This window comes from Corvus hawaiiensis, chromosome 36 (assembly GCF_020740725.1).
Source record: "Corvus hawaiiensis isolate bCorHaw1 chromosome 36, bCorHaw1.pri.cur, whole genome shotgun sequence".
Classification (NCBI taxonomy): domain Eukaryota; kingdom Metazoa; phylum Chordata; class Aves; order Passeriformes; family Corvidae; genus Corvus; species Corvus hawaiiensis.
Window position 1 is genome coordinate 492,688 of NC_063248.1, and position 21,045 is coordinate 513,732.

The following is a 21,045-nucleotide window of genomic DNA, read 5'->3' on the forward strand; positions in this document are numbered from 1 at the left end:
AGGAGTTGTCTGAAGGTTCCCAGATGATCCCAGGTGGCCACAGGAGATCCTCACTGGGCCACAGGAGGCTCCTGATGGTTCCCAGGAGGTCCCCGTGGGAACCCAGAAGTTCACAGATCCATGAAGGTCCCATGGGGCCACTGCAGGTCCCTGAAGGATCCTGGGAGGTCCTTGTTGGTTCCCATAAGACCCCCAGAGGCCCGGCGTGGTCCCAGGGTGTCCCTTGGGGGCTGCTGCATCCCTGGCGTGAGCCCCCCTTGGGAAGGTCCCATCCCCAGGCGGGGGGAGGGTGGGTTCTGCCTTCCAGGCCCTGCTGAGGGCTCCGGGGGGCCCGCCCAAAGCGTGGCCCCAGCGCTACTGACGAGCAGTGATGTCATCGATGACGTCACACCGACCGGCCATGACGTCATGCACCCCCGGCTGGAGGGGGCGGAGCTGTGAGCCTCACTGACCAACGGGGGCTCTGCTAGCAGTGAGTGACAGCCAGGGGGCGGGGCTTTGGCCTTCAGCAACCAATGGGGGCTGCGGGAGGCTGTGATTGACAGCTGGGAATTGCGCTCGATGAACGACGGGAAGGGAGGAGCTGGGGGCGTGGCCTCAGGGACCAATAGGAGCTGCCGGCGCTCGTGACTGACAGGCGGGGGGAGGGGCTGCGCTCGGAGCAGCGGCGAGGGGAGGGGGCTGTGGGGGGGGGGCCTATCGGGGGCGGGGCCCTGGGCCGCCCTGACCAATAGGAGCCCCCGTGGCCGTGATTGACAGCTCAATGGAGCAGCGCCCGAGAGGGGAGGGCGGGGGCGGGGCCTGTGCACGGCGGCCAATGGGAGGCGTCGCGGCCGTGACTGACAGCTGGGGGCGGGACCCGGCTCGGCGGGATTGGCGGGGAGGGGGCTGCGGGGCGGGGCCCGGCGGGGGGCGGGGCTTGGCCGGGGGCGCGCGGGGACGCGGCGGGCGGGGCTCCCGGCGCACGTGACGGCGGCGGTGCGGCGGTGACGTCAGCGGTGTCGCAGCGGGGCCGGAAGCGGGCGGCGCGCGGGGCGGGCGGACAAGATGGCGGACGGGGACAGCGGCAGCGAGCGCGGCGGCGGCGGCGGGTTCGGGACCGCCCGCGGCGGGGCGGGGGGGGCCGGCCCGGCGGCGGGGCCCGGCGGCGGCGGCGCGGCCGGCCCCGAGCAGGAGACTCAGGAGTTGGCGTCCAAGCGGCTGGACATCCAGAACAAGCGCTTCTACCTGGACGTGAAGCAGAACGCCAAGGGCCGCTTCCTCAAGATCGCCGAGGTGGGCGCGGGCGGCTCCAAGAGCCGCCTCACGCTCTCCATGGCCGTGGCCGCCGAGTTCCGCGACTACCTGGGCGACTTCATCGAGCACTACGCGCAGCTGGGCCCGTCCAGCCCCGAGCAGCTGGCCCAGGCCGCGGGGCCGCCGGGCGAGGACGGCTCCGGGCCCCGCCGCGCCCTCAAGAGCGAGTTCCTGGTGCGGGAGAACCGCAAGTACTACCTGGACCTGAAGGAGAACCAGCGCGGGCGCTTCCTGCGCATCCGCCAGACCGTGAACCGCGGCCCCGGCGGCCCGGGGGGGTTCGCGGGAGGCCCCCCCGGGCTGCAGAGCGGCCAGACCATCGCGCTGCCCGCACAAGGCCTCATCGAGTTCCGCGACGCCCTGGCCAAGCTCATCGACGACTACGGGGGCGAGGAGGACGAGCTGGGCGGCCCCGGCGGCGGCGGCCCGGGCGGCGGGGGGCTCTACGGGGAGCTGCCCGAGGGCACGTCCATCACCGTGGACTCCAAGCGCTTCTTCTTCGACGTGGGCTGCAACAAGTACGGGGTGTTTCTGCGGGTCAGCGAGGTGAAGCCGTCCTACCGCAACGCCATCACCGTTCCCTACAAGGCCTGGGCCAAGTTTGGCGGCGCCTTCTGCCGCTACGCCGAGGAGATGCGCGACATCCAGGAGCGCCAGCGGGACAAGCTCTACGACCGGCGCGCCGGCCCGCCGGGACCCGGCAGCGGCAGCGGCGCCGGTGACGACTCCGACGGCGACGACGTGGACGACGACTGAGCCGATCCCCCCAGCCCTCGACCCCAACGCCGGCCCCCCACCACCCCCCCCCTCGAGCCCCGGGGCAAAGGGGTCCCCAATCCCCCCTCCCAGTGACGGGGCAAAGGGGTTCCCGACCCCCCCCCCCCCCCAGCAGCGATGGGGCGAAGGGGTCCCTGAGCCCCCTCACCCCCCTCCCAGCGACGGGGTGAAGGGGTCTCCAAACCCCTACGTCCCCGCTCCCAGCAACGGGACGAAGGGGTCCCCGAGCCCCCCTCAGCAGCGGTGGGACACGGGGGTCCCCAGGCTCCCCTGTCCTGCCGCCACCGGAGAGAGAGAAACCGGCCCGACCGTGCCGCTGCCCGCGGCCCCCCCCGCCCCCTTCCCTGCTCCCACCATGGGACCCCCCGGCCCGCAGGACTCGCTGCTTTGGGGGGGGGATAGGGGGTCACCCGCAGCCCCCGCCCCTCCCGGTGCCCCCCTATGAAAACCAGCACCCAAGGGCTCCGGAGCCGAGGGCCAGCGGCAGCGCTGGGGGGGCAGCGGAGGCACCTTGGACCAACGGCCGTTCCCTCGGCTTGTGAGTTTTCCTTCATTTTCATTTTCCTTTTTTTTTTTTTTTTCCCTTTTCTCCTCTTTCCACGTTTTTTTTTTTTGTTTGTTTGTTTGTTTTTTTGGGATGCAAACTCCGGGCGCCCGAACTGAAACCCGCGGCTCCCTGACAATTAGGGAAGATTTCCTCGGTTTTGCCGATTTCTGGCCGTTCTTCCCCCCCCCCCCCTCCCTCCCCCTGTTTCCCGCCGGGAAGGGGGAGGTGCCGGCACAAAGCACAAGGAAAAACTCGACGGGGCGAAACATCTTCCCCTTCTCACCAAATAAGGTGCCTCCGGCCCCGTTTCACCAGGACCCGCCGGAATCCGCCCCTTGGCTTCACCCAAATTGGATTTTCCGGCCCTAAATCCACAGCCACGCCCGGCCCCGGCACCTTGGGGGTGGATTTTGGAGGTTTATTGTTATTTTTTGCCTCCTTTTGTCTTTTTTTGCCCCCGTGGGCCCAGCCCTGGCGTCGCCTGGTCCCTCCAGCCACCTCCTATTAAACATATTTTTCCACTCTCAAATAGTCTTTTTTTAAAATTCTTTTTCACTCCCTCAGCTCAGTCCTGCCCTGTCCAGAATTCTGGTTTTTCACCCCGTTTTCCCATAACTCTGAACTCCATCGCTCTCATTCCAAAGTTTTGCCTCTTCTTCTCCAACGGTTTCACCACTTTTAGGACTTTTCTTTTTTTTTCCTTTTAATCCATTTTTGGGAGCCCAATCAGCTGCCTCCTTAATTTATTACCACGGATCCGGCATCTCCCTCTCTCCATATTTATTGGGAAGTGAGGAACAGCCGCAGACCCCTGGGGGACCCCCTGCGCCGCAGGGATGCCGCTGTCTGTCCGTCCGGCCGGCCGGCCGCCGGCCCCATCCCACTGCTCCCGCTGCTCTTGCTGCCGTCGCTCTTTTTAAAGGGATTTTTAAAGTGAATTTCTTCCGTTTATCCCATTTTTAAGCCTTCTCCGTCGCAAAGGACCCGGATCCCTCACTCACTCACACGGGAGCAATAGTCCTTCCTCGATGGCCGATGTGTCCGTACTGTATTTTGTACCCTCAGGCAGCTCTTTCCGGTGAATTCCTGCTGTATCCACCCATCCTCCTGGTCCTGTGTTCTTTGCCACGGAGAAAAACCATAAACCACAACGGCGACGACGGATTTGGGGGGGAAAAATGCTCCCAGCTCCGCGGGACTCACCGGCGTCCAGCCGCGGGACCTCTCCTTTTATTTTTGAAGAGGATGAGATATATATATATATATATATATATAAAAATATATATATATTCCTTTGGGTTTCTTTCTTTTGGCTGAATTGCGGTGATTTAGCCTTATTTCTACTCTGGGAGAGCAGCGGAATCGCTGCCGGCCCGGCCCAGCTCCAAGGAGTTGGCTAGAAATACATGGAAGAGGAGAAAAAAAAAAGGCAAAACCACCAAAATCCAGTAATAAACCCAAAAAAGCAGCTCCCGGCATCAGCTCAGGGAGCCTTTCCTGGCCAGAGAAGTGCTGGATCCATGGACACAACCTCCCACAGCTCCATTTGGGTGGGAAGAGCAGAGCACGTTGGGGGAAGACAGCAGGAAAAAACAGCCAAAATGAGATAAAATTGGGAAAAAAGGGGATTTGAGGCGCCAGCAGGAGCGAGGGGAGTGGCCATGGGGGCTGCCATGGGGGAGGGGAGCTTGGGGGGCAATTTTGGTTTTTTTTTTCTCTTGGAGCCCCCCAGGAGCTGTTGGGTGTTTCCCAGCAAAGGGGACAACACCGACACCTCCCCTGAGCCCCCTTCGCATCTCTGTGTATAGACATGGCTGTGTGTACATAGGTCAGATTCGGTTGGGTTTTGGGTTGAATTCTGTAGAGAATGGGCAAATTGCTTTTTTTTTTTTAAATTTTAAACCACAGATGGGGGAAAAATATCTCAAATTCCTGGTACTTCCAGCTTTGCTGCCCCAGAGGGGCTGATGGAGAAGGCGATGATGGCTGTACAGACAGAATATTGGAGGTCTTGTACAATGCCCCAAAACCCACTAGAAATACCCCAGATGGCTGGGTCTGGAGCGGGTGGTGCCTCCAGGGCAAGCTCAAACAGCTTCAATTCTTTTTGCCCTAAAAAATATGGAAGAAAATTGGGATTCTCCTGCCTTGTTTCCAGGCGATTTGGGGGTGGTGGGGGATGGTTTGGGGGGGCCGTGCCAGTGGTGGCTCCTCGTGTTGGTGACAAAACCAACCCAACCCCTCACTGGCCTCTCATAAAAAAGCAAAAAGTAGAAAAAAATTGCAAAAAACTGGAAAAGATTAAAAAAAAAAAAGCAGCTGAGGGAGCACTGGGGGTATGCAGGGCGAAGCACCACAGAGCTCGGCAGGTATTCCCAGTGGGAAATCCCAGCCAGCTCCATGGATGCTCCCAGATGTTCCTGCAGGGCGAGGCCCAGCCACGGGAGCCATCGCCCTCCTCATCCTCGCGGAGCCGGTCGAGCCGGCGGCACCGGAGCCAGGCCAAGTGGAGCCGGGGGTGGGCGTTGGCGGGAGAGCCCAGAGCCGGGCGGGATGGCCGGGGAGGAGCACGGCACGGCCTGGAGCCCCTGCGGTCCAGGCCCCGGAGCAGCGGCTGACAGCGGGGCTGGCACGGGTGGCTCACCGGGCCCCAGCACACGGGTCACTCCAGCCAGGAGGCTGGGGCAGCATCGGTGGGGAGAGCACTGGATCCTCCTCCAAGAGCCAGGTGCTCTGAGGGTTGGGTTCTCTGACAGCTGGGTCCTCCAAGAATTGTATCTCCGAAAGCTGGATCCTCTGAGTGCCTGATCCTCCTCCAAGAGCTGGATCCTTCAAGAACTGGGTCCTCCAAGAGCTGGATCCTCTGAGCACCAGATCCTTCTCTGAGTGCTAGATCCTCCTCCAAGTTGGATCCTCTGAGAGCCAGACCCTCCCAAGAGTTGGATCCTCTGAGAGTTGGACCCTCCAAACACTGGACCCTCTTCTTCGAGCTGGGTTCTTCTCCAAGTGGCAAATCCTCCTCGGAGAGTTGGATCCTCTAAGAACTGGATCCTGTGAATGTTGGATCCTCCTCCGAGCACCGGATCCTCCTCAGAGCAGCAGATACCCGGGAGCGCCACTTCCCTCCCCGAGCGCTCGCCACGACGTCCCTTTGCCGAAAAGAGAAAAAAAAAGAAAGTTTTATTCCTGTTATTTTTTTAATGAAAGAAAAACAAAAACTAAAGCAAACCTGCACTTTAGGTGGCCGGGGGGGCCGGGGCCCCTGTGTCCCTTCCCTGCGGCCGGCGGGGCGGCTCCAGGGGCCGGAGGCAGGTCCTGGGTGTTACCACTAGCGCAGACGAGGCTGACGCGACGAACTCCTCCTGCTCCGAGCACTCCTGACGTAGCAGATTTTTGCAAATGGAGTTTTACAGTCTATATTTAAAGAATTGTATGTTTGTAACAAATAAAGTATGCGGAAAAGTGAATGAAAACCAGCCTGGGCCCGACTTGCTCCTTGGGGGTGCTGTGGGGGGCCCTGGAGGGTGGAGCTGGTGCCACCGCTGTGGTGAGGGGTGGGGTGGTCACCCTGGGGCATTACAGGGACATGCAGGATTGTCGTGAAGGTGCCGGGCGCATAAACAGGGAATGTGGGGTCCCCCACCTTGTCTTGAGGGGATTGCCTGACTCAGGGAGTTGGGGGTGTGAGGTACCAGCACAGGGGGGAGGGAGGAGGTTTGGTGTGGCTCAGGTGTGTTGTGTGTCCCAGCTCGGGCTGGTGTGTGCACCGGTGTAAGGTGCGTGTGGGCGTGTGAAAGTGTGTGTAAGCCGTGTGTGCCATCACACGGCTGCCTGGTGTAGGTGTGTGTGTGTAAAGTGTGTGTAAGCCGTGTGTGCCATCACACGGCTGCCTGGTGTAGGTGTGTGTGTGTAAAGCGTGTGTAAGCCGTCTGTGCCATCACACGGCTGCCTGGTGTAGGGGTGTGTGTGTAAAGCGTGTGTAAGCCGTGTGTGCCATCACACGGCTGCCTGGTGTAGGGGTGTGTGTGTAAAGCGTGTGTAAGCCGTGTGTGCCATCACACGGCTGCCTGGTGTAGGGGTGTGTGTGTAAAGCGTGTGTAAGCCGTCTGTGCCATCACACGGCTGCCTGGTGTAGGGGTGTGTGTGTAAAGCGTGTGTAAGCCGTGTGTGCCATCACACGGCTGCCTGGTGTAGGGGTGTGTGTGTAAAGCGTGTATAAGCCGTGTGTGCCATCACACGGCTGCCTGGTGTAGGGGTGTGTGTGTAAAGCGTGTGTAAGCCGTGTGTGCCATCACACGGCTGCCTGGTGTAGGTGTGTGTGTGTAAAGCGTGTGTAAGCCGTCTGTGCCATCACACGGCTGCCTGGTGTAGGGGTGTGTGTGTAAAGTGTGTGTAAGCCGTCTGTGCCATCACACGGCTGCCTGGTGTAGGTGTGTGTGTGTAAAGTGTGTGTAAGCCGTGTGTGCCATCACACGGCTGCCTGGTGTAGGTGTGTGTGTTTAAAGTGTGTGTAAGCCGTGTGTGCCATCACACGGCTGCCTGGTGTAGGTGTGTGTGTGTAAAGCGTGTGTAAGCCGTGTGTGCCATCACACGGCTGCCTGGTGTAGGGGTGTGTGTGTAAAGTGTGTGTAAGCCGTGTGTGCCATCACACGGCTGCCTGGTGTAGGTGTGTGTGTGTAAAGCGTGTGTAAGCCGTCTGTGCCATCACACGGCTGCCTGGTGTAGGGGTGTGTGTGTAAAGCGTGTGTAAGCCGTGTGTGCCATCACACGGCTGCTTGTCGTGTGCGGGTGTGAGGCTGGGAGGGTTTGGCGTGGCTCGTGTGTGGTGTGTGTGCCATGGCTCAGGCAAGTGCGTGCACAGGTGTGAAAGGCTTGTGTGCCACGCACACGACTGCACGGCGTGTGTCAGGTGCGTGTGTCATCCCACGGCTGCGTCGCATGTGCAGGTTGTTACCGGGTGTGCGCACAAGCACGGCGCCGTGCCCGCAGCTGTGTGCCGTGTCCCCTGTGTACCCGAGCCGTGTCCCCACCGGCGGTGCCGCAGCCCCCGCCCCCCGCGCTGCGGCTCCCTGCGGGCTCGGGCTCATCTGAGGACACGCGGGGACCCGCCTGCGCATGAGCCGCCGCCGCCGTCACCGCCATCACCGCCACCGGGGCCTGGTGCGACCCCCGAGCCCCCCGCGGATCCTCCCCATGCCGAGCCCCCGGCCCGCATGTCCCCGGGGCCGGGGGGAGCGGCTGCTCCGGCCCCATCCCCGGCCCCATCCCACCCCGCAGCTGCTCCGGCCCCCCCCGGCTGGACCCGGGGGTCGAGCGAGCTGGGGACAGCTGGAGGGGCCCCGGGACAGCCGGGGGGCCCCTGGTTGAGCCCGGGGGGGCCCGGCCTGCGGCAGTTGCTGCCCGGGGCAGGTGCGGGCGGCATTGCCCGCCCCGGGGCGCCGGGAGCAGCTGCGGGATGAGGGGCTGGGGGCACCCTGAGCCTCCCCGGCAGCTGCAGCGAGGGGCGGGGGAGGCACGGTGCCCCCCCAGCCCCTGCCCGGGGCTGGAGGGAAGCTGACGGGGCAGGGCAGGCACCCGGGGAGGACAGTGACAGAGGCCTTCGTCATCCTCCTCCTCCTCGCCCTCCTGCTCCTCCCAGCCCGTGCCTCGGCCCTAGTGCAGCCGGGGCAGGGCAGGTGTGGGAGGGGGGACTGGGGGCCGCCTTGAGCCCCCCCAGCAGCTGCAGCGAGGGGTGGGCGCTGCACGGCGCGCCTCGCCCCTGCCCATGGCAGGGAAACTGTGGCACCGAGGCCGGGAGAGCCGGGGGGGACCAGTAACAGGTGCCTCCCTCTCCCTCCCCCCAGCGCGTACCTCGGCCATGGTCAGCCTGGAGCAGAGTGGGCGCGGGGCTGGGGACACCCTGAGCCCCCAGCAGTGCAGCGAGGAGCGGGGACTGCGCGGTGCCCTCCACCCCGCCCGGTGCTGAGGGAAACTGAGGCCCGGCAGCCAGGACAGCCGGTGGCGGGCGGGGGCACAGTGACCGCGCCGGGTGCAGCCGGGCTGGGGGCCCCGGCGGGGCTGCGCGGTGCGGAGCCCACCAGCTCCACAACCGCTGGCCTCTCACCGAGCCGAGCTCGGGAATCCCCGGTTCCATTTATGAACTCACCTCGTCACACAATCAGGTTCCATTTGACACTGGAACGGGCTCGTCATGAGAAACTGAGCCGAGTTTTTATTTACTATGACCCGTTTGTCCCGAAAAGGCGCCCCCTGCCCCCCAACAGTGCCGTGAATTTTGGGGATTTTTGGCCACACTTAACCCCTGCCGTCACCACGGACAGTCCCTTCGACTCTCAGGGTCCGCCCTAGCCCTCAGTCCAGCCCGGGGGCTGCGGGGTCCCTGTTACCTCACTACCGCTGCCCTTCTCACGCATCCTACGGGGCAGCGCTGCGTTATTTCTGTACTGCCTGAGAGAAACACAGGGACGGTCAGGCACACCGGCGGGCCTGCGTGTCCCCGGGCGGGCTCCCCTCACGCCGGGGCCTCTCTCAGCCCCGAGCAGGGTCGGGCCATATCAGGAGTGAAGCCCCCGGCCCGGCGGAACCCTTTAGCAGGTCTAGGGCCCAGCGGGACCCTCCGGCGGGGCTCGGGGCCCGCCTGGAGCCGCCAAACTCCCGCCCCCCCGCACTCCCCTCACCGCCCACCCCCCCGCTCCCTCACACAAACACGGCCCGAGGCGGAGCGATGAAATGGGCGGGAAACGTCGCCCACTTCCCATTGGCTCTCCCGGCTGTCCGTCCGCATGACCCCGCCCCTCGCCGCGGCGCTCGTTATTTCTATTCGCCGGGCGATGACGTCACCGACGCGAGCACGCCTCGCCCTCACCCCGCTGCGTGCCGTGTGCAAAGGTAACACAGCCGTTAAACGAGCCGCGGGGCGGAGCCAGCGATGGACGGGGAAAGAAGCGGCTCCCCCATTGGGCGCCGCGGGATGTTCAAACTAGTATGGGAGGCGATGATTGGCGGCGACGCGGCGCGGTCCACCGCCCCCGCCCGGGCGGGTCATTGTCTGGCGGCTCCTGAGGCGGGTCGGGCGCGGCGGCGGCTCTGGGGCTCGGACGGCGGCGGCGGTACCATGGTGAGGGTAGGGGTAGTCGGGGAGCTCGGGGCTCGGGGGGCCGGCCAGGACAGCGCGGCTGGGCTGAGCCGGGCCCCGTGGGGCCGCCAATGGCCGCTGCTGTCAGCCCAGGCCGGGCGGGGGACGGCCCCCGGTGCGTGACCTTGGGTCCGGCCCGGCGCTTCCTCAGTGCCCCGTGGCCGCCGCCGCCGCCTGGCTCCTGCGGAGGGGGTTTGTCCTGCCCTCCAAATCCGGCCTCGCCGGTGCCGTCCAGCGCTGTCAGAGCGGTGCGGTGTCAGCCGGTGTCACCTCGGTCGCGGTTTGTGCCGGTTGCGGGCCGGTTGGACGGGAGGAAGCCCGCAACCGGCACAAGCCGTTGTCGTGGGGGAAACGTCAGTCGAGGGGGCCCGAGCGGGCCCGAGCGGGGTCTGTCAACCGCCCGGCGCCTCCTTCGGGGTTCCGCGGGATACATCCCAGCCCGCTTCCCGGGGGACCGGCCCGGTCCGCGGGGGAAGGAAAGGGAGGTTCGTTCTCCCCCGTGCCCCATTCCTGTGGCCCCGTGGGGGGAATGGGGGGAGCCGGGTCTGGAGCTGTCAGCGAAGGCGGGCAGGGGGATGGGGGTTAGGGAGGCTCTGTGGATCTGTGAGAGGTTCCGTGGATCTGCAGGATGTTTTGGGTGGTTCTAAGGATCCTTGAGGGGGTTCCGTGGATTTGCAGGGGGCCCGGGGGACTCCATGGATTAGCGAGAGGGTTCTGTGGTTACATAGGGGGTTTCTGGGGATTTGTGGGGGATTCGGGTGGTTCTGTGGATCCGTGGGGGATTCTGTCGTTCTGTGAAGATACCCTGTGGATCCACGGGAGGGGTTTTGTGGATCTGCAGGGGGCTTGGGGGGTTCTGTGGATCCGCAAGGGATTTCTGTGGGTTTGCAGGGGACTCGGGGGGTTCTGTGGTACCGGGTGGGGATGGGGTGGTGGGTATTTGAGGGGATTCTGTGGACCCTTGGGGGAGTTCTGTGGATCCACAGGTGGAGTCGTGGGGGTTCCGTGGGGGGCTCTGGGATCCGCGGAGGTTCCGGAGCCAGCGGTAAGGGCCCCGATCCCTCAGCGTTAATGGAAACACCGTTGGGTTACGCAACTCCTGCTGCCGCCAAGAACTTGTGCTCGGGGATGTCTGGGAATGTGCGGCAGGAGATAAGTTGCTGTTTGAAGGGGTTTTATCCTGTTTGAAGCAACAAGAAAAAACAATGTTTGCCTGCTGTGAGGGATCCAGCGGGTCAGACCCAGGGAGGATTTAGCACGGGAATGTGCTCCCAGCGAGGGACTTTGGTGGAGAGAAGGGATGGAGATGGCACAGGGATTGCCTGAGTCCCTGGGAGCCCCAGTCCGGAGGTTGAGGAGAGAATCCTCGGGATTCGCTCCTCAGGAGGGAGGAATCCAGGAGCCTTCATTCCCAGCGCGGAGTTGGATGATCTCTCATAGGGAGCTGGGGGCAGCTGGGCTGGGAGAACCTCCCGTTTTCCCTGTGCAAACCCCATGGAGGATTGGTGAAAATCGGGACAAACCTCGGGATTTCCATGGCGAGATCTTTCTTCCCTCTTTTTGGTCAACCCCCCTGTAAAGATGTATCAGGCAGGCAGCTCCAAGCTGGAAAACCTGATGGGGCAGTGGGAAAGTTCGCAGCTGGCTGATAAAAGCCCTCAGTGGGAACAGCCAGTGCTTTTCCCAAAGCTGCCTTTTATTCCTAGAGCAAGGAAATATCCACAAATCCCCCTTTCCTCCCCCTTTCTTTCCCATAAATCTCCCTTTCCACCCCTCAAATCCTCCCTCCTTCCCCCCAAAATGCCCTCCCTGAGTTTTGCAGTTTTATGGAGCGATGTTTTCTCCTGATGAAAGTGACTCCTGGTGCTTCACCATTTCTCCGAGTTATCCCTGAAGACTCTCCTGTCACGGCTGCTGGGACACAGGGCGGGCTTGCCGGGTCCTGGCATCCCCAGAGCCGGATCCCCTGTGGCCTCACCCCGTGCCCTCTGCTTGTTTTAATCACCTCGGGATTAATTAATGCCCCCTCGTGACTGATTTTTTTTTTCCAATGTTTGAGCTGAAACGTAACTCCCACCTAGCTGGGATGGGACCCAGATCTTGGACATTCCCAGGTTAACCAGCATCTTGTTTTGAGGATTAATGTGCTCCACTTTCTCTCCCGGGGTCTCTGGATCATTTCAGCTCCCTCACCAAGAGCCAAAATTCCTCCTTTTTGAGGGGATGGGGATTGTGGGATCAATATGTGCTATAAAAGCAGGGATTATGAATATCCAGGGTGTTTTCAGGCTCTCATCTCCCTGTGCTGTTGCTTCCTGTCTCTCTGTGGGCTGGAAAGCTTGGCTTTTGGGATTATTATCCCTGGTTTTTTTTACCTGGAGCTGATTTTGGGTTGCTGACATCTTTCCCCTGGAGCGTGCAGCTCCCTCTGCCTTCCTGCGTCACCCGTGGCTTTCACCTTGTTAGGAACAGCTTTCATTAGTGATTAGTGACGTCATGGGGTCTTCCCATATCCCTGGAATGCATGGATTTCCTGACAGCGGATGGGAGAGCCCAGCAAACCCATGCTCGGCTCTTCCTTGTTACTCAGCAACTCCCAAACTCTTGGCTTTGGCATTTCCACCCCTTCCAACATGATTTTCATTAAATCCACAATTTCTTGGGCTCCCGGGTGATTTCCCAGTCTGGAGTAGGAAGGGAATTACCCCTGAATCCCACAGGATCACTTTCCCATATGCAGGAACAGGTTCCTGCATAGTGCCCAGTGTCAATGTGTGGAGGAATCGAATCTGAAATCGAACTGGGCTCACAACTGCTGGAAAAAAATGCCCAACAATGGGATTTTGGGCTGGTTTTCCCCCATCTGGCATTTTCTGGAAAACAGTGGGAATACTGGCAGCAGGAACAGGACACCTGGGTGGGGGAGCAGCTGCTGCACCCTGAAAACCTCCCTTGTCCCCTTGAATCCGGGTGGTTTGAGAGGCCCTGAGTTGCCAGGGAGCTGCCAGATTATCCTACAGCAGGTCCCTCTGTCTTCGAATTAATGAGATTGTTTGGATTCAGGGATTAATTAGATTAATTAACAGGCCCCTTTCTCCCCCAGGCTGGCGGCAAGGCGGGCAAGGACAGCGGCAAGGCCAAGGCCAAGGCCGTGTCACGCTCCCAGAGAGCCGGGCTGCAGGTATGGCACAGGGAATCACCGGGAAACAGAATTCTGGGCAGCTGGGGGGCCCCAAACCTTCTTCTTTGTGGTCAAAACTGAATATTTTGGAATTTGGAGGCTTATGGAGCAATGAGGAGCCCTTGGGCTTGCAGAGGGGATTTGCTGTCAGGTGGGACAGAGAGGATGGGAGGATTAATTGGGAGAATTAATGATTATTTTGATAATTAATTTAAAATACAATTATTTTATGCTATACAAGATGTAGTTATATCTTACTAAATTACATGATAGCAATATACAATATATTTATATAACAGTGTAATTTATTATTATAACAAGACATTAATACTATATATTAATTAGTAATAAATTAGATAGTGATAATTAAATCCTCTGTTTGAAGAGTTGCTCCTGGAAGCCACAGCCCGAATCAACAGTGTAGGGTGTAAATATGCATGTGGGGGGGGCTGTAGGGGTTAACGAGGTTGTTAATTGCCCCCCCAGTTCCCAGTCGGCCGCATCCACAGGCACCTGAAGACTCGGACCACCAGCCACGGGCGCGTGGGAGCCACGGCGGCCGTGTACAGCGCGGCCATCCTCGAGTACCTGACCGCTGAGGTAGGACCCCCCTCCCCACACCCAGCACCCCTCCCCTCGGCATTCCCACCTCTTGCCGCTGTCCTGCAGGTGCTGGAGCTGGCCGGGAACGCTTCCAAGGATCTCAAAGTCAAGCGGATCACGCCCCGGCACCTGCAGCTGGCGATCCGCGGTGATGAGGAGTTGGACTCCCTGATCAAAGCCACCATTGCTGGTGGAGGTGGGCGTCATTCCCGTGTTTCCATCCTGGGGAGGGAATTTAGCAAGAAGGGGAAGTATGAGAAACCGAATAGGGATTTGGCAGTTGGCATAAAGGCATGGGCTTGCTGCTTCCCTGGATTCAGACCAAGGGGGATCCACTTGATGTTCACACTGGATTTTCACAAAAAAAGGGAATTTAGGATTTTTTGGAGTTTCTTGAGAATTCTACCAGTGACTTGACAAGAATTCTCCCTTCCTCTCTGCAGGTGTCATTCCCCACATCCACAAGTCCCTGATTGGAAAGAAGGGACAACAGAAAACGGCGTAGAAGGAGTGCGGCACCGGATCCCCCCCCCGTCATCGTACTGTACCTGGGCACAGGAACATCTCGGGGATACGAGGAGTTTTTTTTAAGGAATAGTTCAAAGGAAGAGCATAGAGGATTGACTGTAGAGGAAACATTGGGATGGGTTTAGATTCTGAGTAGGACACACCGTGGGCTGTGGGGCGGCAGCCGGGGGTGGGTGAGGGGCTTGGCTGCCCCTGTGTTTTATACAAAAATGGAACCCATAAACCATTTTTTACGAAAAACCAGACGGTCTCCAGTGGTGGCGGGGAGGGGGGGGTCGGGAGGAGGTGGTCGGGACCCCCCCCCCCCGGCGCTGGGCAGAGGAGCCTGGTGTCCCCCCATGCAAATGAGCCCGCATGCAAATGCTCGGTGAGGGACAAGCGCCGCCCATTATGCAAATGTTCCGGGGTGGGTGGGGCGTGCTCTGCGTGCCGGGAGCACATGGCCGGGTGTGTCCGTCTGTCTGTCTGTCCTGGACGCAGCAGTGTGTCTGTGTGTGTGTGCCTGTCCCGGCCGTAGGGGTGTCCATCTGTACGGTACCCGGCGGTGCCAGCGGTCAGGCAGCCCGCAGCGCAAGGGCGCTGAGAGCCTGGGTGTTCACCGGACCCGGATCTGCGTCTGTCCGGGCCGTCTGTCCGGCTGTGGGTGTCAGGGTCCGTCACGCCTGAGTGTCACTCTGTGCTGACCACGTGGGGCCTGCCCAAGCTCCCGGCGCGCCCCGTGTGTAGCAGCTGGGCACGGGGGTGCTCCGGGCCGGGCGGGGAGGCGGTGCCGGGGGGAGCCGGAGCCGGGCGGCTCCTGCACTGGCAACACCGGGTGCTGGTTGCATCAGGCGTCAAGTGGCTCCAACGGCCTAGGGCACCATCAGGGCCGTGCCCGGGCTCAGACCCGCCCCGCGGGGCCGCAGCGCCTGGGGGAGCCGCGGGCCCGGTTGCGATCGGGGACAGGGGCAAGGGCGGGGCCGGGCCGGGGTCGGTCCCGGCGGGCCCGAGGTCGCACAATGGCGACGCCGGTCTGCGCAAGATGGCGGCGGGGAGGCGGGGCCGTCCTCGCTGCCCGCGGGCCGTGCATTGCGCATGCGCCCTCCGTGCGGTCGCCGGACGCATGCGTGCGCCGCCGCGCGCCTCGAGCTGCCGGGCCGCGCGGGAGGCACCATGCGGCCACCACGGGGGAGTACGGCGGGGGCATCAGTGCCCGCCCGCAGCATTGCGCCGTGCGGGGCAGAGGAGACGGCCTGACCGAAGGTTTAACTCTGCTGAGTGCCCAGCTGATGACGGCCCGCTCCGGGCTGCCCCGGAGGTTGAGGCCAAGCTCCGCGTTATGTAACGCTCTCCCCCTCCCCGGCTGCAGTGGTTCTGCCCCCCCGCCCCCGCGGTGCGTATTACGCTCGCCATTGGCTGGAAGCGGTAGCGGGGCGGGGCGAGGAGGCTATAACTAGAGGTGCTGAGGAAGGGGCCGCGTTCAGTCTGCCGCGGCCGTGCTTGGGTGTTGTTGTTCCTGTGTTTTCCCCTTCCGCCTGTCGCCGCCCATCGCGCCGCCATGAACGGGCAACTGAACGGTTTCCACGAGGTGTTCATCGAGGAGGGCACCTTCCTCTTCACCTCCGAATCCGTGGGCGAGGGGCACCCAGGTGCGGGCCAAGCGGGGCTGGGCGGGGCGGCGATCGCGCAGGCGCGGCCGGGCGGGGGGGGAGGAGGAGGAGGATGGTGAAGATGAAGATGAAGGAGGTGAGGATGAGGATGGAGGGGATGAGGGTGGGCCGGGGGCGTGGGGGGGGGCGGTGACGCGGGCGGGCGCGCGCGCAGTGTGAGGCGGGCGCGCGCTCGCCGCATTGCGGGCCCGGCGCGCACGTGCTGCCCGCGTGGGGCGGGACACGGGGGTGACGATGGGGCGGGCGGGGGGGGCCGGTGCCGCCGTGACTCAGCCGTGACTAAGCAGCTCCCGGTGCCCCCGCACCCCGCGGGACCCCCGCCGTGGGCTCCCTCCCCGCGTGGATGCCGGGGGTAAGACAGGCCTGGTGACCCGCACGCACACCCCCCCCGGGGCGGAGTGCCGCCCTCAGCCCACCCCACATCCCCCGATGTCGCCCAGCCGGAGATGAAGCGTCGTGGGTCTCCCCAGATGTGCCCTCCCGCTGCAGCCGGGGGGTTACACTCCTCCCGGGGGGTGGTTGGAGCCCTCCCCAGCTCGGTACCAGCTGGTGCCGGTCTCCCCCGGTCTTTGTCCTCGCCGGTTTGGGGCACATGACTGTTAATCTCCGGAGGCAGCTGCCAACGCCCAGCGCCCACTGCTTGGGCACAGCCAGCACCCCTGAACCCCTTCAGCTCTGGCCACTCCGGCACCCACTGTCAGGGCATACCCAGCACCTCCCGAGTTCCCCTCAGCTCCAGGTCCCCCTCGGGCCCCACAGCACCCCACAGCTCTGGTCCTTCTGGCTCAAGCACCCACAAACCCGATGGCACAACCTGCGGCTGCTCTGGGGCTCCCCCCACGCTGCCTGAGGGAGGAGGCTATGAGGTCTATTTCCTCACTCTTTCCCCCCAAAAAGCATCTGGGGGACCCCCCCTCCCCTCACCCAAGCTGGGCGCTGCCTTGTCCTCACCCAGATCCTGCCCGGAAGGTCGCTGCCAAGGACGCCCGCAGTCCTGGGGACACGGGTGGCCCCTGGGACACCCTGGACCCCCCCCCCACCGGCGTAAAACACCCCGGGAGCAGGAGGGAGCTGGGTGTCTGGTGGGGTATGGCTGGAACAGCTTTGCCTGGGGCAGAGCTGCTGGAAGCTGGCATGCTGCGGATTTGGGAAGCTGGGATATGGGTCTGATCCCCTCAGTGTTGCCACAGGGCTCAGCCGTAGTTGGAGCTGGAGCTTAACTGGGACATGCCTGGAATTCCAGACTGGGGACGAGGCAAGGGCTGTGTGCACCCTGGGGGGCTCCTGGATTATGGGGCTCCGATCCCTGTGCCGGAGGCTCCGGAAGGAAGGGCTGTGCCGTGTTGGGCTGTCCCACGCCACCGTGACGCCCCCTGCTCTCCGTGTCCCCAGATAAAATCTGTGACCAGATCAGTGATGCTGTCCTGGATGCCCACCTCAAGCAGGACCCTGATGCCAAGGTGGCATGTGGTGAGTAAGGGCACCAGGGGACAGCAGGTGGGTGACGTGGAGGTGACGCTGTGCTGACATCACCCTTGTCCCTGCAGAGACGGTCGCCAAAACCGGGATGATCCTGCTGGCGGGGGAGATCACCTCCCGGGCCAACGTAGACTACCAGAAGGTTGTCCGGGACACCATCCGGCACATCGGCTACGACGACTCCTCCAAAGGTGTGTCCCGGGGTGCCACCACCTCAGTGACAGCACAGTGGTGGCACCAGGCTCACCACAGCCCCCTTTGTCCCCCCAGGTTTTGACTACAAGACATGCAATGTGCTGGTGGCCCTGGAGCAGCAGTCCCCGGACATCGCCCAGGGCGTGCACCTGGACCGCAGCGAGGAGGACATTGGCGCCGGTGACCAGGTGAGACCCGGGGCCGTGGGGTTGCCATGGTGTGACCGAGGGCTGGGTGTGACCCCCTGTCCCTGTGCCACAGGGGCTGATGTTCGGCTACGCCACGGACGAGACGGAGGAGTGCATGCCCCTGACCATCGTCCTGGCGCACAAGCTCAACGCCAAGCTGGCTGAGCTGCGCCGCAGCGGAGCCCTGCCCTGGCTGCGCCCCGACTCCAAGACACAGGTGAGGTGCTGATGAGTCCCCAAAGCCCTTGGGAGCCCTTTGTTCCCCCTCCTGGCCTCTGACTGGTGTCCCCTGGCAGGTGACAGTGCAGTACATGCAGGACCGTGGGGCGGTGATCCCGATCCGGGTGCACACCATCGTGATCTCGGTGCAGCACAATGAGGACGTGTGTCTGGACGAGATGCGCGACGCGCTGAAGGAGAAGGTCATCAAGGCCGTGGTGCCGCCCAAGTACCTGGATGATGACACCATCTACCACCTGCAGCCCAGCGGCCGCTTCGTCATCGGCGGGCCCCAGGTGCAGCCGAGGGCACTGTGGTGGTGGTTCGGTGGTGGTGGTGGTGACAGTTGTGATGGCACGATGGTGGTGCTGGCAGCGACACCACGATGGTGGCAATGATGGTGCGGTGGTGGTGGCTGAGGGGTGGTGACAAGATGGTGACACTGTGGCGGTGGCACAGTGGCGGTGGCACAGTGGTGGCAGTTACAGTGGTGTGATGGTGGTGGCACGGTGGTGACAATGGCACAGTGGTGGCAGAGACGGTGTGGTTATGGTGGCGGTGATAACACGACGGTGGTCACGGCATGGTGCGGTGGTGGCAGCGGCAGCACGGCGATGGCTCGGTGGGGACGACGCTGGTGACAATACGGACAGGTTGTGACGCTGCTGTCCCCAACAGGGCGATGCGGGGCTGACGGGCCGCAAGATCATCGTGGACACGTACGGGGGCTGGGGCGCGCATGGAGGCGGCGCCTTCTCGGGCAAGGACTACACCAAGGTGGATCGCTCGGCCGCCTACGCCGCGCGCTGGGTGGCCAAGTCCCTGGTGAAGGCTGGGCTGTGCCGCAGGGTGCTGGTCCAGGTGGGTGTTGGGCTGGGTCGAGGCTGCTTCAGATGGGTGCTGCGGCCCCCCTCCCCAGCCTCTCTGGGTCCAGCCTCACCCCCACCTCCACCTGCCCCCCGCAGGTCTCGTACGCCATCGGGGTCTCGCACCCCTTGTCCATCTCCATCTTCCACTACGGCACCTCCCAGAAGAGCGAGCGGGAGCTGTTGGAGATCGTCAAGAAGAACTTCGACCTGCGGCCTGGGGTCATCGTCAGGTAACGGGCGTGGGGGGCTGTGCCGGGGGATGGGGCGGGTGGGGGTCCCTCCCGGAGCAGCCTGGGGACCGCCTGGCGCCCTGGACCCGGCGCGGAGCCGCTCGGCCGAACGGAGAAGGCGCGCTCGGGGCGCGGACGGGGTAAGTATCCGCCGGAGCCGAGCGCTTGGAGCTTCCCCGGAGCCGGGAGCCAGCCGGGTGCTTTGGGGAGCAGCCGGGGAAGCTCCAACCGCCCCATGGGGTGGGGAGGAGGCGGAGGCGCCGCTGCGGAACCCCCGGCCAGGCAGGGAAGGGGCGAAGGCAGGACCCCGAGGCCACCTCACTGAGTCGGGAATTGTGTATTCCAGGGATCTGGATCTGAAGAAGCCCCTCTATCAGAGGACCGCAGCCTATGGCCACTTTGGTAGGGACAGTTTCCCTTGGGAAGTGCCCAAAAAACTAAAATACTGAGGAGAAAAGAGCATTGTTAGGGCTTTTCCCCCCACTCCCGCGGGCGTAGGTTACAGAGAAGCCCGTGGGCTCTGGGGGAAAGAGCTCCCAGCCCCCCCCCAGGCTCCCCGGCCCCGCCATTGTCTCTCACCATCGTTTTGGTTGTGTGGGGACCACGTGCCTCTCCTGGAGCCCACCCCTGTGTCCCCCCAAATCCCTCCGGATGGTTTTTAACAAATCTGTCTTTACTCCGAGCTTGGAGATGGGGAAAAAGGCCCAAGTGCCCTCTCGAGCCCTCCCCCATGTCCCCACAGTCCCACTGTGGCAAGGGCCACCCCATTCTGAGTCCCAGCAGTACTGCTGTGGGGGTTACCCCATTTTATCACTCCCCATTCCCCCTTGACCCCGAATTCCACTACATCAGGGGGACCCCCCATTTTTGCTCCCACTGTCCCCCCCCATCCTGGTGCGGGGGGGGGGACACACAAACCCCTCATTGTGGCTCCCTGTGTGTCCCTCTCCACAGTCCCCATTCCACTGGGGGGATACTCATTTTGGCTCCCCCAGTCCCACTGGTGGGGGGGACATCTCCCATTCCACCTCCCCACCCCCCCTGGGACCTCGCTGGTGCTGGGTTTGGTTCTTAACCCTCATTTTTAACCTCTTGTTCCAAAAATGCACATTTTGGGGGGGACACGCTAAAGCCGACCCCCAACCCCCCCCTGAGGGTTCGGTACCAGAGGAAAACATTTTACATTCTTTTTTTTTTGGGTTTTAATCCAAAAGCTGAAGCGACTCCCCAACTGCACAACTCCTCCACACCCCCCAACTTTGTCCAGATTTTGGGGGGGAAAGGGGGGCATTTGGCGCTTGATACTTGAAGGTTTGGTGTATTTATTGTGCGCCGAGGCGGGGGCGTGAGTACAGAGAAGTCCCCGCACTCAGCCGGCAGCTCCTGATCCCTGAAAGCCCCCCCTTCCCCTCCCCCCGCCCTCCCCCTGCCCCCCACCAATTTGGGGCGAAACGGGGGGGAAATGGGTTTGTTGGAGCGCCGGGGGTGCCTGGGCGTGGCGCTGGTGGCCGGTGTGGTACAGAGAAGCCGGCTTGTTTACTGCCCGCCCGGGCTCCGGCCCCCAGAGTGCCTTGGGGGGGGGCAAGGGGGGCTTTCTCCTGCCCCTGAGGATTTTTTTTTTTCTTGGTTTTACTATTTTCGGGAGGTTTCGTCCGAATGTTTTGATCCACTGAATCCAAAAATGAGTTCAAAAAGAAAAGAATCTCAATAAAAGTGATGGGTTAGATGGAGCCACCTCGAGTGTGTGGGGGAAACGGGGGAGAGAGACGGGTGCAGGGGGGAGCTGAAGGGTTTGGGAAACCGAGGCACTGGGAGATGGAGAAATTGGGGTACGGGGGAAAGTGGGATATGGGGGATTAGATAGGGAGAAAGTGTGGGGGGGGACCAGGTACAGGGGAAACTGAGGCACAGGGTCCTGGGATGGGAGAAAGGGGCATGGGGGGAGCTGGGGGAGTGACTGAAGCACAGGAGAAATGGACGGGGGAACTGGACACGGCTGGAACGAGTATCAGGGCAGCAGGGATGGGGGACACTGGGGTTTGGGGAAATGGGCACGGGGGGAACTGGGGTGCAGGGGAGACTGGGATGGGTGAACTGGGAAGGGTTGGGGAATGTGGCTGGGGAGCTGGGGGATGGAGGGAAACGGGTA

At 62.5% G+C, this 21,045-nt stretch overlaps 3 protein-coding genes across 4 annotated transcripts; all 3 read left to right on the forward strand.

The window, feature by feature from the left end:
• Positions 1–1,047: 1,047 nt before the first annotated feature.
• PURB (purine rich element binding protein B) lies at positions 1,048–6,093 on the forward strand. Its single transcript, XM_048290297.1, has one exon. It carries the CDS (start codon positions 1,048–1,050, stop codon positions 2,050–2,052), a length of 1,005 nt encoding a protein of 334 aa, XP_048146254.1. The 3' UTR covers positions 2,053–6,093.
• Positions 6,094–9,541: 3,448 nt separating this feature from the next.
• LOC125319208 (histone H2A.V-like) lies at positions 9,542–14,301 on the forward strand. 2 transcript variants are annotated; one of them, XM_048290301.1, is made up of 5 exons: positions 9,812–10,240; positions 12,859–12,936; positions 13,423–13,536; positions 13,606–13,735; positions 13,983–14,301. In XM_048290301.1, exons 1-5 carry the CDS (start codon positions 9,827–9,829, stop codon positions 14,042–14,044), a joined length of 798 nt encoding a protein of 265 aa, XP_048146258.1. In that variant the 5' UTR covers positions 9,812–9,826; the 3' UTR covers positions 14,045–14,301. The 2 variants fall into 2 exon arrangements, with proteins under 2 accessions (XP_048146260.1, XP_048146258.1); XM_048290303.1 differs by lacking the exon at positions 9,812–10,240 and adding an exon at positions 9,542–9,737 and having other exon boundaries at positions 13,423–13,735.
• Positions 14,302–15,516: 1,215 nt separating this feature from the next.
• On the forward strand, positions 15,517–20,626 carry MAT2A (methionine adenosyltransferase 2A). Its single transcript, XM_048290290.1, has 9 exons — positions 15,517–15,695; positions 17,109–17,186; positions 17,264–17,386; positions 17,466–17,578; positions 17,652–17,795; positions 17,875–18,093; positions 18,476–18,658; positions 18,763–18,896; positions 19,243–20,626. Exons 1-9 carry the CDS (start codon positions 15,605–15,607, stop codon positions 19,343–19,345), a joined length of 1,188 nt encoding a protein of 395 aa, XP_048146247.1. The 5' UTR covers positions 15,517–15,604; the 3' UTR covers positions 19,346–20,626.
• The last annotated feature ends 419 nt before the right edge of the window (positions 20,627–21,045 follow it).